This window comes from Lotus japonicus, chromosome 1, assembly GCF_012489685.1.
Source record: "Lotus japonicus ecotype B-129 chromosome 1, LjGifu_v1.2".
Classification (NCBI taxonomy): domain Eukaryota; kingdom Viridiplantae; phylum Streptophyta; class Magnoliopsida; order Fabales; family Fabaceae; genus Lotus; species Lotus japonicus.
Genome location: NC_080041.1, coordinates 97145231 through 97158982, shown reverse-complemented (window position 1 = coordinate 97158982; position 13752 = coordinate 97145231). Strand labels below are relative to the sequence as shown.

General features: G+C 32.6%; 1 protein-coding gene across 1 annotated transcript; it reads right to left on the bottom strand.

Moving 5' to 3' along the window:
• Positions 1-7821: 7821 nt before the first annotated feature.
• On the bottom strand, positions 7822-12914 carry LOC130732295 (cytochrome P450 76T24-like). Its single transcript, XM_057584374.1, has 2 exons — positions 11913-12914; positions 7822-8610 (listed from the first exon to the last, which is right to left on the bottom strand). Exons 1-2 carry the CDS (start codon positions 12807-12809, stop codon positions 7996-7998), a joined length of 1512 nt encoding a protein of 503 aa, XP_057440357.1. The 5' UTR covers positions 12810-12914; the 3' UTR covers positions 7822-7995.
• Positions 12915-13752: the final 838 nt, after the last annotated feature.

The window sequence follows — 13752 nt, the reverse complement described above, 5'->3', positions numbered from 1 at the left end:
TAGTCCTAACCAGACCTATGTTCCTCTAATCATAATCTCTACTTGCATGCGAGTAAACATCATAAAATCCTAGTCTCATGTTACTACTTCAAGTAATAGACAGGCATTTTATCTCATGCTATTGAAATTAAATAACATCATGCATAATTTCACTTAGCAAATAAGGCATACTTGAACTAGCATACATCAACTAACTAGTTCTATAGCATACTAAGAATTTATCATATTAACTTAGTAATAAATCATACATCATATCATCACTTAGCATAATATTGAATACTAATACTAAGCATGTTATCAACCACACTCGCATACAACTTCACATGCAGGAAAGCAGTAAGACTTCTCTAGACGGAAGTGCCCTCACCTTTGCTAAGCTTTCCACGCGAGATCGAGTACGTTCGATCTAACCTTTCCGTGCGCGAACCTGCACGGACCAACAAACTAGGGTTAGAATTTGAAGGAAAAAGGAGCATCATTTCCCCCCTTCAAATATTCGAACCCCATCCCCTAAAATCAACCAATATTACATCTTCTTCTTGTAAACAAGAAGAAAAATACTTGAGTTCACTACTTCCCGAAGGAAGCAGAGCTTAGTTACTATAGGAATTATTTCCTATAGAGGTCAAGAAGAACTCTGGAGAGGGAGAGAGAGAGACTCACGAAAATTTGGAGGGCTCTGAGTTGTGATTTCCCATCACCTGAGACTCCTATTTATAGTGGAGGATGTGGAGGTAAAAATACGATAAAACCCTTAATTTTAGCCCAAGCCCAAGGGCAAAAATATAATTTTAATTAATTTTTATTCAAATTAATTACTTTTCCACTAAGCAAGTAACAAACTCCCCTAAATTCCCTCTAACAACCTTGGCCGTCCCCCCCTTCTAGTTTGTTAGGATATTTGTTTTTTTTTATTATTATTAAAACACTAAACACATGGAAATAATTTTCAAATTTGAAAAACCAAACCATTATCCTAACAAAGTTTCGGCCACTCCCTAGAAGAAAATATATCTTCAATTCTTTTTTTTTTCTTTTCTTATTTCCAAAATAACATTAAATCCAATTAAAAAAAATTATTTAAATAAAAACTCCAAAACACTTTATATTTACTTAACAAATAAATAAGTAAATCTCCTCCTCCAATATAATAGATATAAGTCTCGAAAATTCCCTTTTATGCATATTCTATGCACTACTCGAATTTCATGCATGTGCACGCATGCATATTGACTACTCGCGCCTTACGTAATAATTAATTACGTAATAAATTACTATACAGCCGATATAGTAACAATTGATCAGTAATTTCTCCTTACCGAATAAAACATCGTACTTTATATTATTCTTCAATAATACAAAACATAAATAAATCACCGGGTCTTACAATACTCCCCCCCTTAAAATAGTTTCGACCTCGAAACTTAAGGGTCTACAAACAACTCGGGATGTGATTCCCGCATTTTATCCTCTAATTCCCAAGTCGCATCGCCCGTAGCTTGATTCCATACAACCTTCACTAAGGATACTTCCTTGTTCCTCAAGCGTTTGGTGCTTTTGTCGACGATCTTGATGGGCGGCATCTCCATCGTTAGATCATCCTTCAGCTGAATATCATCCGGTTCAATCACATGAGAATCATCAGCCATATACTTCCGAAGTTGCGACACATGCAGCACATCATGTATGTTGGATAGAAACGGCGGTAAGGCAACCCTATACGCCACGGGTCCAACACGCTCCGTAATCTGGTACGGTCCGATAAACTTTGGAGTAAGCTTCTTTGACTTGATCGCCCTTCCGACACCTGTCATCGGGGTAACCAGCAAGAAGACATGATCTCCAGCTTGAAACTCCAACTCCTTCCTGCGATTGTCAGCATAACTTTTCTGACGACTCTGCGAAACCCTCATCTTCTCTTGGATTCGCTTCACCTCTTCTGTGGTTTGCTGTACTAATTCAGGTCCAACAATCAAGTTCTCCCCATCTTGATGCGAGCACAAGGGTGTACGACACCTCCGACCATACAACGCTTCATAAGGCGCCATCCCTATGCTTGCATGAAAGCTGTTGTTGTAAGTGAACTCGATTAATGGCAACATCTCATCCCAGCTGCCTTTGTGATCCAGTACACAGGATCTTAGCAAATCCTCCAAGGATTGGATAGTCCTCTCGGTTTGCCCATCCGTCTGTGGATGATAAGCGGAACTCAATTTCAGCTTGGTTCCCAAAGCCCGCTGCAAAGCGTCCCAGAAATGTGAGGTAAACCTCGGGTCTCTGTCCGACACAATGCTAGATGGCACACCGTGCAAGCGTACAATCTCAGCAATGTAGATCTCCGCCAACCTCTCTACCTTGTAGTTCAGATTGATTGGCACGAAGTGAGCAGTCTTCGTCAATCGATCAACTACAACCCAAATTGCATCGAACTTCCTCCGTGTAAGCGGCAGCGCCGTCACGAAGTCCATGGAAATAATATCATATTGATATTGAGTTTTGCATTAAATACATAAATAAAAACACTTGCACATGCACTATTAATTATCAACTTTTGAGTTTGTTATAAAAAATAATTTATTAATTTCTAATTAAAAATAGTTAGAATTTTAGTTATCTATATACATATGTAAAGAAGACTTGAACCATATAACATTAAATACAATAGTAGAAATATTCCCTTCCTTGAAAAAAATTTAACTCATGATTTTTCATTTTTCATAGAAATTATTCACTATCCTTCATAAGAAAAAAACCAAAATTTGCCTTTATAAACAAATTAGACACTCATAAAATGAAACTAGGTAATGGTTTTATATATGAACATATATTAAGAATAAAAATTAATTAATAATAAAATATGAATTATTAATAAATAATCTAGACAATGTAGTTTTGAAATTAAAAGTTCCGCTATAAGGTATGTGATTATTATTTGAAAAAAAATAATTCGATCTATTATATATTAGTGAAAATGACTTGAGAATGCATAACAGAGAAAAATAATACAAAAAAATTGAATAAATTACAAATGACTTAAGAATGCATATTTTACGCTATTAATTGTTTTTTAAAGGGCTATTAAAGTTATAATTAACTATAATTTTAAAAGTTAAAATTACTTTTTTGTTTGTTTTCAATAGACTTTTTTTTATAAAAAGCACACATATTATTAGAACTTATTTGATGATATTAAAAAAAATTATTTCAAATTTACATAATTATTTTTCATATAAAAAATAATGAATTATTAAAATAATTTCAATGCTAATTATTACAGTTCACTATATATATATTTTTTACACAAAGAGAACTCTAATAATATTTATTAAAATGTCTCAATATAAATATTTTTAATTTAATAATAATTAAAATTAATTTTTTTAATATTCATTAAAAGTATAATAGTTTTTAAATAATTTTAAATAATATTGTAAATAAACCCGTGCAACGCACGGGTATTATATCTAGTTATTAATGTAAAGGAGACTTGATATTTGTATCAAGTGCACAAAGACAAACAGGGAAAACCCCAACAATAATAATTAGGGTTAAATGTGTTCTCCGTCCCTGAACTTTGAGCGAGTTTTGATTTCCGTCCCTCGCCGGAAAATCTTCCTAGCACCATCCTCAAACTCAATTGTTTGTACGGAAACCGTCCTTGCCACCGGTATAGCTCCGGCAGCCGTGCACGTGGCCATGCCACGTCATTTAATGAAATGACATGGCATTTAAATAAAAAAATAATATTTTTTTTTTGTTTTTTAAATTTTAATTAAGCCCTTTGATTTAACCCTAATTAAACTCAGAAATATCTTCATCTCCTTCTTCATCATCTTACCCTAAAACCTAATACAATCCTAAAACTAATTAGGATGCCACCAATCTACAAGTTTGCTATCCAATTAACGTCATGCCACCGCCGCCGCACCATTGTTGACCTTCCAGATCGAAGCACCGCCCAGCCTAGGCTTTGAGCACCAACAGGTCCAACACCACCCCCAACCTCCATTGAGCAACCTCATGACAAACCTCTATCATCACCTGGACAACTCTCAAGAGAGTCAAGCACACAAATTAAAATGAGAGGTAAAAGAAAGCGCAAAGTTAATCAACTGGACAATATTCAGCAAAAAATGTTGTTCTCATCTGCAAGCAAATTCCAACATCATGAACAAATTATAAACTGGTGTTATGGACAAAAATGATGGTTGAGGTGCTGCCATGGTGGTTCGTCCATGGTGAGAGGAAGGAGAACATGGTGTTGGTGTTGGTGCTGCAACTTGGGAGAAATAAGGAGGAGGAGAAAAGAAGAAGAAAATATTGGTGATGATGGGAGAAGAAATCGTGAGTGGGAGAAACAGAGAGCAGCGTGAGGATACATATTTTGTGAGGTGAATGGAGATAAAATTGATATATGTTGGTGGTGGTGTTTGCTGCACACAAGAAAGAAAAATGAAAAGAAAGGAGAAGAAGACATAATATATATAGAAGAAGAAGTAGGAAATGGGTCTGCAGAAGAAGAAGAAGAAGGAAGGGAAAATGAAAAGTGTAATGAGAGAGAGATGTCGACAGAGTGAGGATAGGAACGGATTGGTGGAGGGATAAGGATGGATAGATATTTAGGAAAGATATTTTGTAAATTGGTATAAATTGATTTAGACACTAAATGATTTAACTCATAGAATTAAGAAAAAAATATAAAGATGATATATTACTATATCAAAAATTATGAGGAACTCTATGAAATGATGAAATATAAATTTGAATCACTTTGAGCAAAATAAAATGATTCATAAACTAAGAAATAAGTAGAAACTGAGCTAAAGAATAACTGTGAGACAATTAGAACAAATATGACGTCGTCATATTATGCGTATAAGCTAAGTATAAATTATAAGAAAATGACAATAGTACTTATCATCATTTGAGAGAAAAGACAATTGTCATATAGCTCACGGAGCGTTGAATTGAGTTTATTGAATAAAACAAAAGTTATGGCTTATTAAAAATAAGAAGACTAATGATATTATTTCTATTTTCAATGAAACTATAGAAAATAAAATATCTTGAAATTAATTATCATTTAAATGATTTCCTTGATTCATAATTAAAATCGAGTCAGGAAAATAACTTAAAAATAATAGATTATAAACACTCAATTAATTAATATAATGAAATTAAATAAATAAACTAGTCATTTATTTCGGGGTCTTACAAATGGCATCATGGCGCTTGATTCTTCAGTATTTCTCCTAAGGTTCTAGATGAAGGGGGAGGGGGCGATACAAAGGTCCCGCCGCCGAAGGTTGACGCATGGTTAGATTCCGACACGAAATTACCACATTGGTGTTATTTTCAAGATTATTAGACTCCATTGAGATCGGAATTGCAGAGAGAAAAGTGTAAAGAAAGGATAAAATGGAAAACACAAGACAAACACAAAAGGTGGAAGGAAAGGGGACTCACCGGAGGAGACGGTGTTTCGGGGCTAAAGGGAGAAGAAAACTCAAAAGCAGGGAGCACTGGCACGAAGGGAGATAAGAGATTTTGGAGCAAGGGATGGAGGAGCAAAAGTCTCAGCAGTAAAAGTGGTAAATGAAGTTATGGAGGGGTTTTTATAGCCAAAAGAAAAACCTTTGGTATGGGGCGCGTCGCCTGGACGCGCACGTCGTTTGAATTAAGGGGGGAAATTGAAACACCTAATGATTATAACCTTGGGAAGATGCGAAGCTTTTAATGACTTGATTCGATATTGATGTGACGGTTTAGTGCGAGTGTGACATTCGCCAGGGGACGGGAAACGATGAGGCACGTGGCTTGGCCGGAAATGGGAAGAACAGCTGGCGTGCCAGGCCAAAAGCTGTTAAAGGTATACCAAAACCATGAAAAAATTTGAATTATTGCTAACTTGAATTGTTGTGTTTCTGGCGAAATGTCAGAGATTAGGTAAAATGAAAAACAAAGACAAAAGGCGTGCAAACAAATTAATGAGGTAATACGGCGAGCAACGAAGTACAATAGATAAAGAAGATAGGCGAGCAAAGTGTGATTCCCTTGGCGGAGAAGCTATTGTAACTTGAAACTTGGGAATAGTTTCTGCACGTTTGTCGAAACTGCCAACCGAGGAACGTCGTAGCAAGTGGAAAATAGCAAAGGGAGATCTGCTTGAGGAATCTCCAATGCAATGATAGAGGCGAGCAAGTTTCTAAAGACACACTGCGCTCTTATACTTCAAGCTCAGTGTCTTGTGGACTGGGTGAAAGACGTTTACCTAGTGGCGATTGACTAGGAATTGAAAAGAATCGACGATCAAGGCATTTTAAAGACACACTGCGCTCTCATACTTTAAGCTCGATGTCTTGTGGATTGAGCGAGATCCCCATCCCCTAGAGGGACTCGCCCAGGGGCAGTAAAGATCAAGTGGAATGGAACCTGCTAGGGGTGAGGAAAAAGACTTAGGAAGATTAGGGACACCCCTAGGGAGAATGTCGGGGGCGATCTGGACTTGTAAGAGAGTTGGACTGAGTGTATTAAGGCCCAACTAGCCCCATTTGTGACAGAATTAGGGCTCCGTGATCTCTCTATAAGAGGGGACTTTATAATCATTGTAAAAGACTTTTTGACATTTGATCTGAAGGATTAGGTTATTACCTCACCCTTGCTCTGCTAGGGTTTGGGGCCTATAGCCTTCTTGAATGTTCATTCCAGAACCGTTCCAATGCTTGGTTGCAATAGGATTAACAAAGAGGTGCCTCATTGAAGGTTCTCATAACACAGACAGAAAATGAGTGAGGATTCATGGACTGGAAAATAAAAACAACCTCATCAATTCTTCACAAAATCAGAACAAGATAACAAATTACCATATTAGGCTGAGATGTGCCAAAATTGATATTTGAGGAAAAAAGAAATGCAAACAAAAGACGAGCTCTCAACAACCCAAACAAGTAGGGGGAAGAGGATCACTAAACGTGTACAGAAATACAGTAATTAGTGGCGTTTTAATTACCATTAATGAGGTGCTACCAAAAACATGATTTATTTGTAGTGTTAATTTGACTCTACCAAAGTGTTTCCAAGGCCTATCCTTCTTCCTAGCTAATATCTGATCTATATATCTAGCACCATTTTATCTTTAGATCATGAACTTTCTCTATGAATTAGAATGATTTCTCATTTGCAGATTAATGTGTTCTAATATTTTCTTTGCATTGTCTTCTTCGCTATATCTGTCCTTATTTATTTAACTGTTAATTTATTCATATTCGTGTTCCACCACAAATTTTTATAAAACATATCGATAGTTACCGGAGTGTGAACCGTGGTAGGTTCTTGTAGTTTTTGTGAGAGTTTTCAACTGTTGCAACACATCCAAAGACCAAAATCCTTAGGCCATGCATCTTGTGGCGGTTTTAGGACTCCTGTAAAACCTCTTTCCCACAAACAGATTCCCTGCTACTTATTGAACTGCCAATATTGTTGTTACTTTTAACCGTCACCAGGAACATGTATAATGTATTGTTGTCCTGAAGACGGTGGCAAAAATAATTTGAACTTGTTTCATTCTTTACATTATCTTATTCCTTTCATTTATTTTAAGAAATTGTCTAACTTTATTACTTCTTTCTAGGCATTCAAGTTTTATTTTACTTTTGAAGTTTGATACCATAAACCTAAATTCAGATCCTTGGATCTCAAGCATTTCTCAAAGTAAAAATCACGACAAACAGTATGGGTCAAGTCAAACCTGTAACTGTACTATATATAGAGAAAATTTGAAATAACATGTTTTTATTTAAATTACTATATGGTGACATCACAAATTATAATAGAGAAAAATGAATTTGCTACATAAGTAGATAAATATAATTCCACCCTTCATTACTTAATAGGAGTAAGTAACACATGCAACTACTGCATTTCACCCTCACACATATCTATTCCTAAATAGACATCCACATAAAATGCAACAACATTACTCTTATATGTAATTAACTATTGCTTGATTGAAATAGCTTGAACTCGAAGAGCTTGGGCCTTCTTTAAGGATAATCCAGCAAAACGCTCCTCCATATTTATGTGTTCAGGTGTCAATCCATCAGCTAACTTCCAATCAAAGTAGTGCAAAAGAGATGCCAACAATAAATGCACTGACCTATAAGCTAATGGCAATCCAGGACACATCCTTTTTCCTGCCCCAAAGGGTATAAGCTCAAAATTGTGACCCTTAAAATCAATTTTACAATCCAAAAATCTTTCAGGCACAAACATATTTGGATTTTCCCAAATGATTGGATCTCGCCCCATGGCCCATAGGTTGACTAAGATTTGTGCATCTTTTGGCACTAGGAAGCCAGATATGCTGACATCTTCATCACACTTGCGTGGTACCAGAAATGGAGCTGGTGGATGCAAGCGTAAAGTTTCCTTTACAACTGCTTGTAAATAAGGCAACTTTAATATGTGTGATTCTACAAGTGTTGCATCCTCACCAATTGCTTGACGCAACTCATCTTTTGTTTTTTCTAATTTATCAGGGTTACGCAATAGCTCTGACATTGCCCATTCAACTGTGACGACTGTTGTATCGATCCCAGCAATAAATAAATCCTATAATAGCATGTATTTTTTGTAATTTCTAAGAAGACATCATACATGGCAAGAAAAGTAAGAACTTTATAACTTATTAAAGGCAATTATTGGAAAAGAAAAATGATATGTAGATATCAGTATAATGCAATCATCCAATCTTCGATATATATATGTGTGTAAAGCTCACTTGAGTTTTTACATTAAATACATATTGTGGTTATCATTTAATGATTCTTCTTAATAATTCTATTTTTATATTTTTATCAAGTAATTATTGATTATCATAGAGTAATTTTCCTATTTAAATACAGATATGATCATAAATAAATTAAATTATAATATATATAAAATATTATTCATATCATGTAGTATATTATAAAAAATTAATAGAATAATTCAAATAAATTTATTTATCAAAATATTATCATTTTGAAATTTTTGGTTAGTAATTATTATAATTTTGATTAAAAATATGTTTTTAGTAGTAATATTTAATATGATTTTACATAAATATGGACATATTGCACTAACTTCCCCTGAGATTTATCATGGTTGCAATCACCTATAATAGGCAAGAAAAAATAGTATCCAATAAAGTGTTTAATGAACTTTCTAAATGCAAAATATATTTGACATACCTACAATTTTTCTTAATTGATAAAAAATAAAAATTATTCCTAACCAACTTCCACTTTTGCATATTTTTATCTTTATAGTCATAGTAGAGGAGCTTATGAAGTTTTTTAACTAAGTCTTTAAATTTGTGTTAGTTTACTATGTTCTACTTGAGTGCGATGAAAGTCAAAGCCCTCTCATAGAGTGCGGTTCTTAACGATCAAATCTTAGGGGTTAAAAAGTTAATTTTAACCACTATGATAAATATACATCAGGTAGAACGATTTGTGTTTGTAAATTGCGCTTATGAATTTTTCACAATTTTTTACTATCTACAAAACTGTAAAAGTATATATTGAATAAGATAAATTATTATTTTAATCCATTTATCAACTAATTACATTAAAAAACAAATTCTATTACAAACTGTATATTAACAAATTAAATGCTCATTATACAATAAATAATATAGTTTTTTATATGCATATGACTAAGAATATTTTTCAGAATTAAACTTTCTATACTACCACAGCTCCCATAAAATTTCAACCACAAACATTGCTTTCAAGGCCAAAACTTGAAAGTAAGAGAGAGAAACACCATTTATAAAAATATTTTTTTATATAGAAAATTTTACACAAAACACAGACCAAATTATTCAACTCTAATTATATATTTTCCTCCTTTTACTTATTATAGAGAGTGTACTACTATGTAAACATATAATCACGAAATGAATTGAAAATTAGTTTTATTAAGCAAACATAAAATATTTGTTTTAATATACTAAAAATTTAGTTTAAAATAGATCTTTTATTGAACTATATCAATGTAATTACATTTTAAATATTTATCTTATTTTTAATTATCTACTACACAATACGTTTCTTATATTATTACATATATTATTTATGCCAAGATAGATTTAACACATAACTTAAAAACCAACCCGTGCAACGCACGAGTTTAATTTCTAGTACATATGTTAAGGAGACTTGAGTTTAGTTGCACTCCTTTATATTAAATGCATTAAATTATAAAACATTTCCTTTGTATTAGTATCTAAAATAATAAAACAAAAAACTAAATATAATTTTCTAAGTAATAATCTATTCAACAACCTACTAAAATGTAATAGTCACTTTGAACCTTTGTATTAACATTTTCCTTAAATTAAATTAAAATATTAAAATTGAATAAAATTGCCTAAGTCATTAGCTATTCAACTACCTACTAAAATGTAAAACTCAATTTAAATTTTGTTATAAATACATCAAAAATTAAAAAAATTCCTTTGTATTATATACATTAAACTAAAAACTGATCAATACAATTTTCAAATCAATAAGTTATTCAACTACCAACTAATTTTTATATTTGTTGTATAATGTAAAACAAAACATGACAAAAGGCTTTAGGACATAACACTTAATTCTCCAAAAATGAGTGAAATAAGACACTCCAATAAAAGAAAATTACACTGACTTTTATCGACCAAAAAGTTACACTGATAAAAGTACCCATAATTTACATGTGAACAATTTTAGTTATATAATAATAAAAGAATATTAGAAATGAGTTATGTAAATAAATATATTAATAAATGATTTAAAGTATATTTGTAGATGTTTTATTCACCTTAAGTAATGTCCCGGGTTCGAATCGTGTACATATATGTAAACGAGACTTGGACTATAGCATTAAATACAATATAGTAGAAATGAAGACCACCCTATTCACCTTCATGAAAAAAAATTAAACTCATGGCTTTTCATTTTTCATAGTACTTACTCACTATCCTTCATGATAAAAAATCAAATCTGCCTACATAAACAAATTAACATCAAGAATGAAAATTAAATAATAGTAATAAAATATTAATTATTATAAATAATCTAGACAAAATATTTTTAAAATTTTCGAAATAAGGTATTTGTATATTATTTGAAATAAAATAAAATATATTTTCTGATCTATTATATATGAATGAAAATGACTTGAGAAGACATAATAAAGGAAATTAATTACAAAAAAACTATATAAATTTAAATTCTGTAACTAACTTTTTGCGCTATTTAAATTTTTTCAGACAAAGCTATTAAATTTATAATTTAGTATAATTTTAAAATTTTAATTTGTTTTTTATAAAAAACACACAAATTATGTTATTATTATGACTCATTTGATGATATTAAAAATTTATTATTTAATATAAAATATTTCAAACTTGCATAATTATTTTTCATACAAACAAATAAATGACTTATTAAAGTTTTTAAAATTAACTTAATATTAATTATTAAATTTTAGTATGTATTTTTATACACACAAAAAACTCTAAATTGTCTCAAGATAATTATTTTTTATTTTATAATACTTATAATAAAAATTATTTAAATATTCATATAAAGTATAATATTTTTTATATAATGTTGAAAAATATTGTAAAAAACCCGTACAACGCTCGAATATTATATCTAGTAGATATCTAAAGTGAGAAAGAAGAGATGAGAGAGAAGTTATTGATGCAATTATATGTAAGATGAGAGAAATAGAGGAAAATAAAATGAGGTTGTCTAAATGACCCATGATAAAGTTTGGGTTAAATAACTTATCATCTAATCACATTGGAGATATGTGAGTTTGGGTGTCTTAAAATTTTGAATGTTCACGTATTATTAGCGATCAGAAAACTAAGTACTAACCATAAATAGATGTAACATCTCTTCGCGGCTCAGCTGAGAACTACCTCCAACATTGCTAAGAAGTGAATCTAACACATCATTGGCCACCTCGAATCCGGAATCAGTTTTTGAAACTCTTGAGCACATTCTTTCTTCAATAATTGCATCAATAATTTTACGCAACTTGATGAAAGAAATGGACATCCTAGCATGAAAACCTTGAGGGTCAAGTGGACCAAGAATGGGAAAAAAGTCTACAACGTTTGGCCTTCCAGCATCTTCCATTGCACCCGTAATAATGTTCTTAAACTCTTGAGACTTCTCATCAGATGCAGAGTGAGACAAATCCAAAGAGAAGAAAGTGTTTGAAAATGAATTAAGTACAGGCGTGAAAACAGCCTCACCAAGATTCAAAACCTCACATTTCAAGCTTTTGTCCTTTACATAATCCAATAATTCTTGTAGCTTTTGTTGACGGACAACTTTTGTGGAGTCAAGCATTTTTGGGGAAAATATTTTTGTGGCACAAGCTCTTCTTTGGTTCCTCCACTGAGCTGTTGGGGGAAGCCAGGTGATTGCAAATTTGTGATGGTCATATATTTGAACAGCATGTGGAGTTATCCTGCTAGAAAATGCTTGGCTATTCTCTTGCAGCACTTGTTTGGCTAATTGTGGAGAAGAGATGACTATGGTGGTTATGGAGCCTAGTTTCAATGTCATGATGGGTCCATAAATTTTGGAGAGTTTGGAGAGTGCTATGGGTGGATTCCTACCAAGTTCTAAAATGTTTCCAATTATTGGAAGGGGGCGTGGCCCTGGTGGAAGATTGGAAGAACTTTTGGTTTGATTGTACAAACATCTAAAGATGAAGAAAGTTAGAGTGCTTGCACAGACTAAGACAATGAGTAGCAGATCCATGGCTGATTGTTATTTCTATCCCTCTGATCGAAGAAACAGATATATACATAGCCTATATATAAATATATTTGGAGATAAGGTGGAATTGAACCGATATTTTTTCATGCAGACAATATGTACGCTACCGCGCGTCTAATTTTTAGATGTCTATCCATGGACTAAGATCTTCTCTTTTCAATGGGTGTAATTTCCTTTCCTGTCCCAATCAATATAATTATGGCACGTGAACTAAAAAATCCATGGGCATTTCATTTGTAAACTATTTATGTGAGTAGTTTTTAATTGACATTATATAATTCTATTGGTGAGACATAGAATGAGACACTTTTGGAGCAGATAATAGAGTCTTAATCCTTTACCCATCTATCTATCTATATATCTATATTAATTCTGAAGCGCGAGAGTGATATTCACATCTCATTGTTTTACAATTACTAAAATTCGCCACCTCAGATTTTAATGTGACTGTCAAGCTATGTTACTCTACTGCTTCAGCTTCTTAATTTTCACCCTTTCTAATTCAAAGATTATCATTTGCAAATATTCTTTACAGTACATGAACAGTAGCTGAACTTTAGTGGCTCAATTCTGTTATAGAATTTCTAGAGTTGAAAATTATTACACTATTATTACAGCACTAAATGGGCAGTTACCATGGCACTACAATTGCATGTGATTTGTAGAATATCATGGGAATGTACAGTCATCATCACTGAAAATTTGAAAGTTGAAACTCAAGCCAAAATATATAGGATTTGAAGCAAGTGTGCGCCTAAAAGTTGTAATGGTAGTGAAGGCAACATGGAAAAGAGAAAACAGAGGGGGAGGATCGGAATATGAAACTGCCACTGTACTTTCTCACATCTGAAATATTTTCATTATTCTCCATTTAATTTGTACAATTTTTTGAAAAGTTTGATATAGGAATCTAATCAGAACAAAC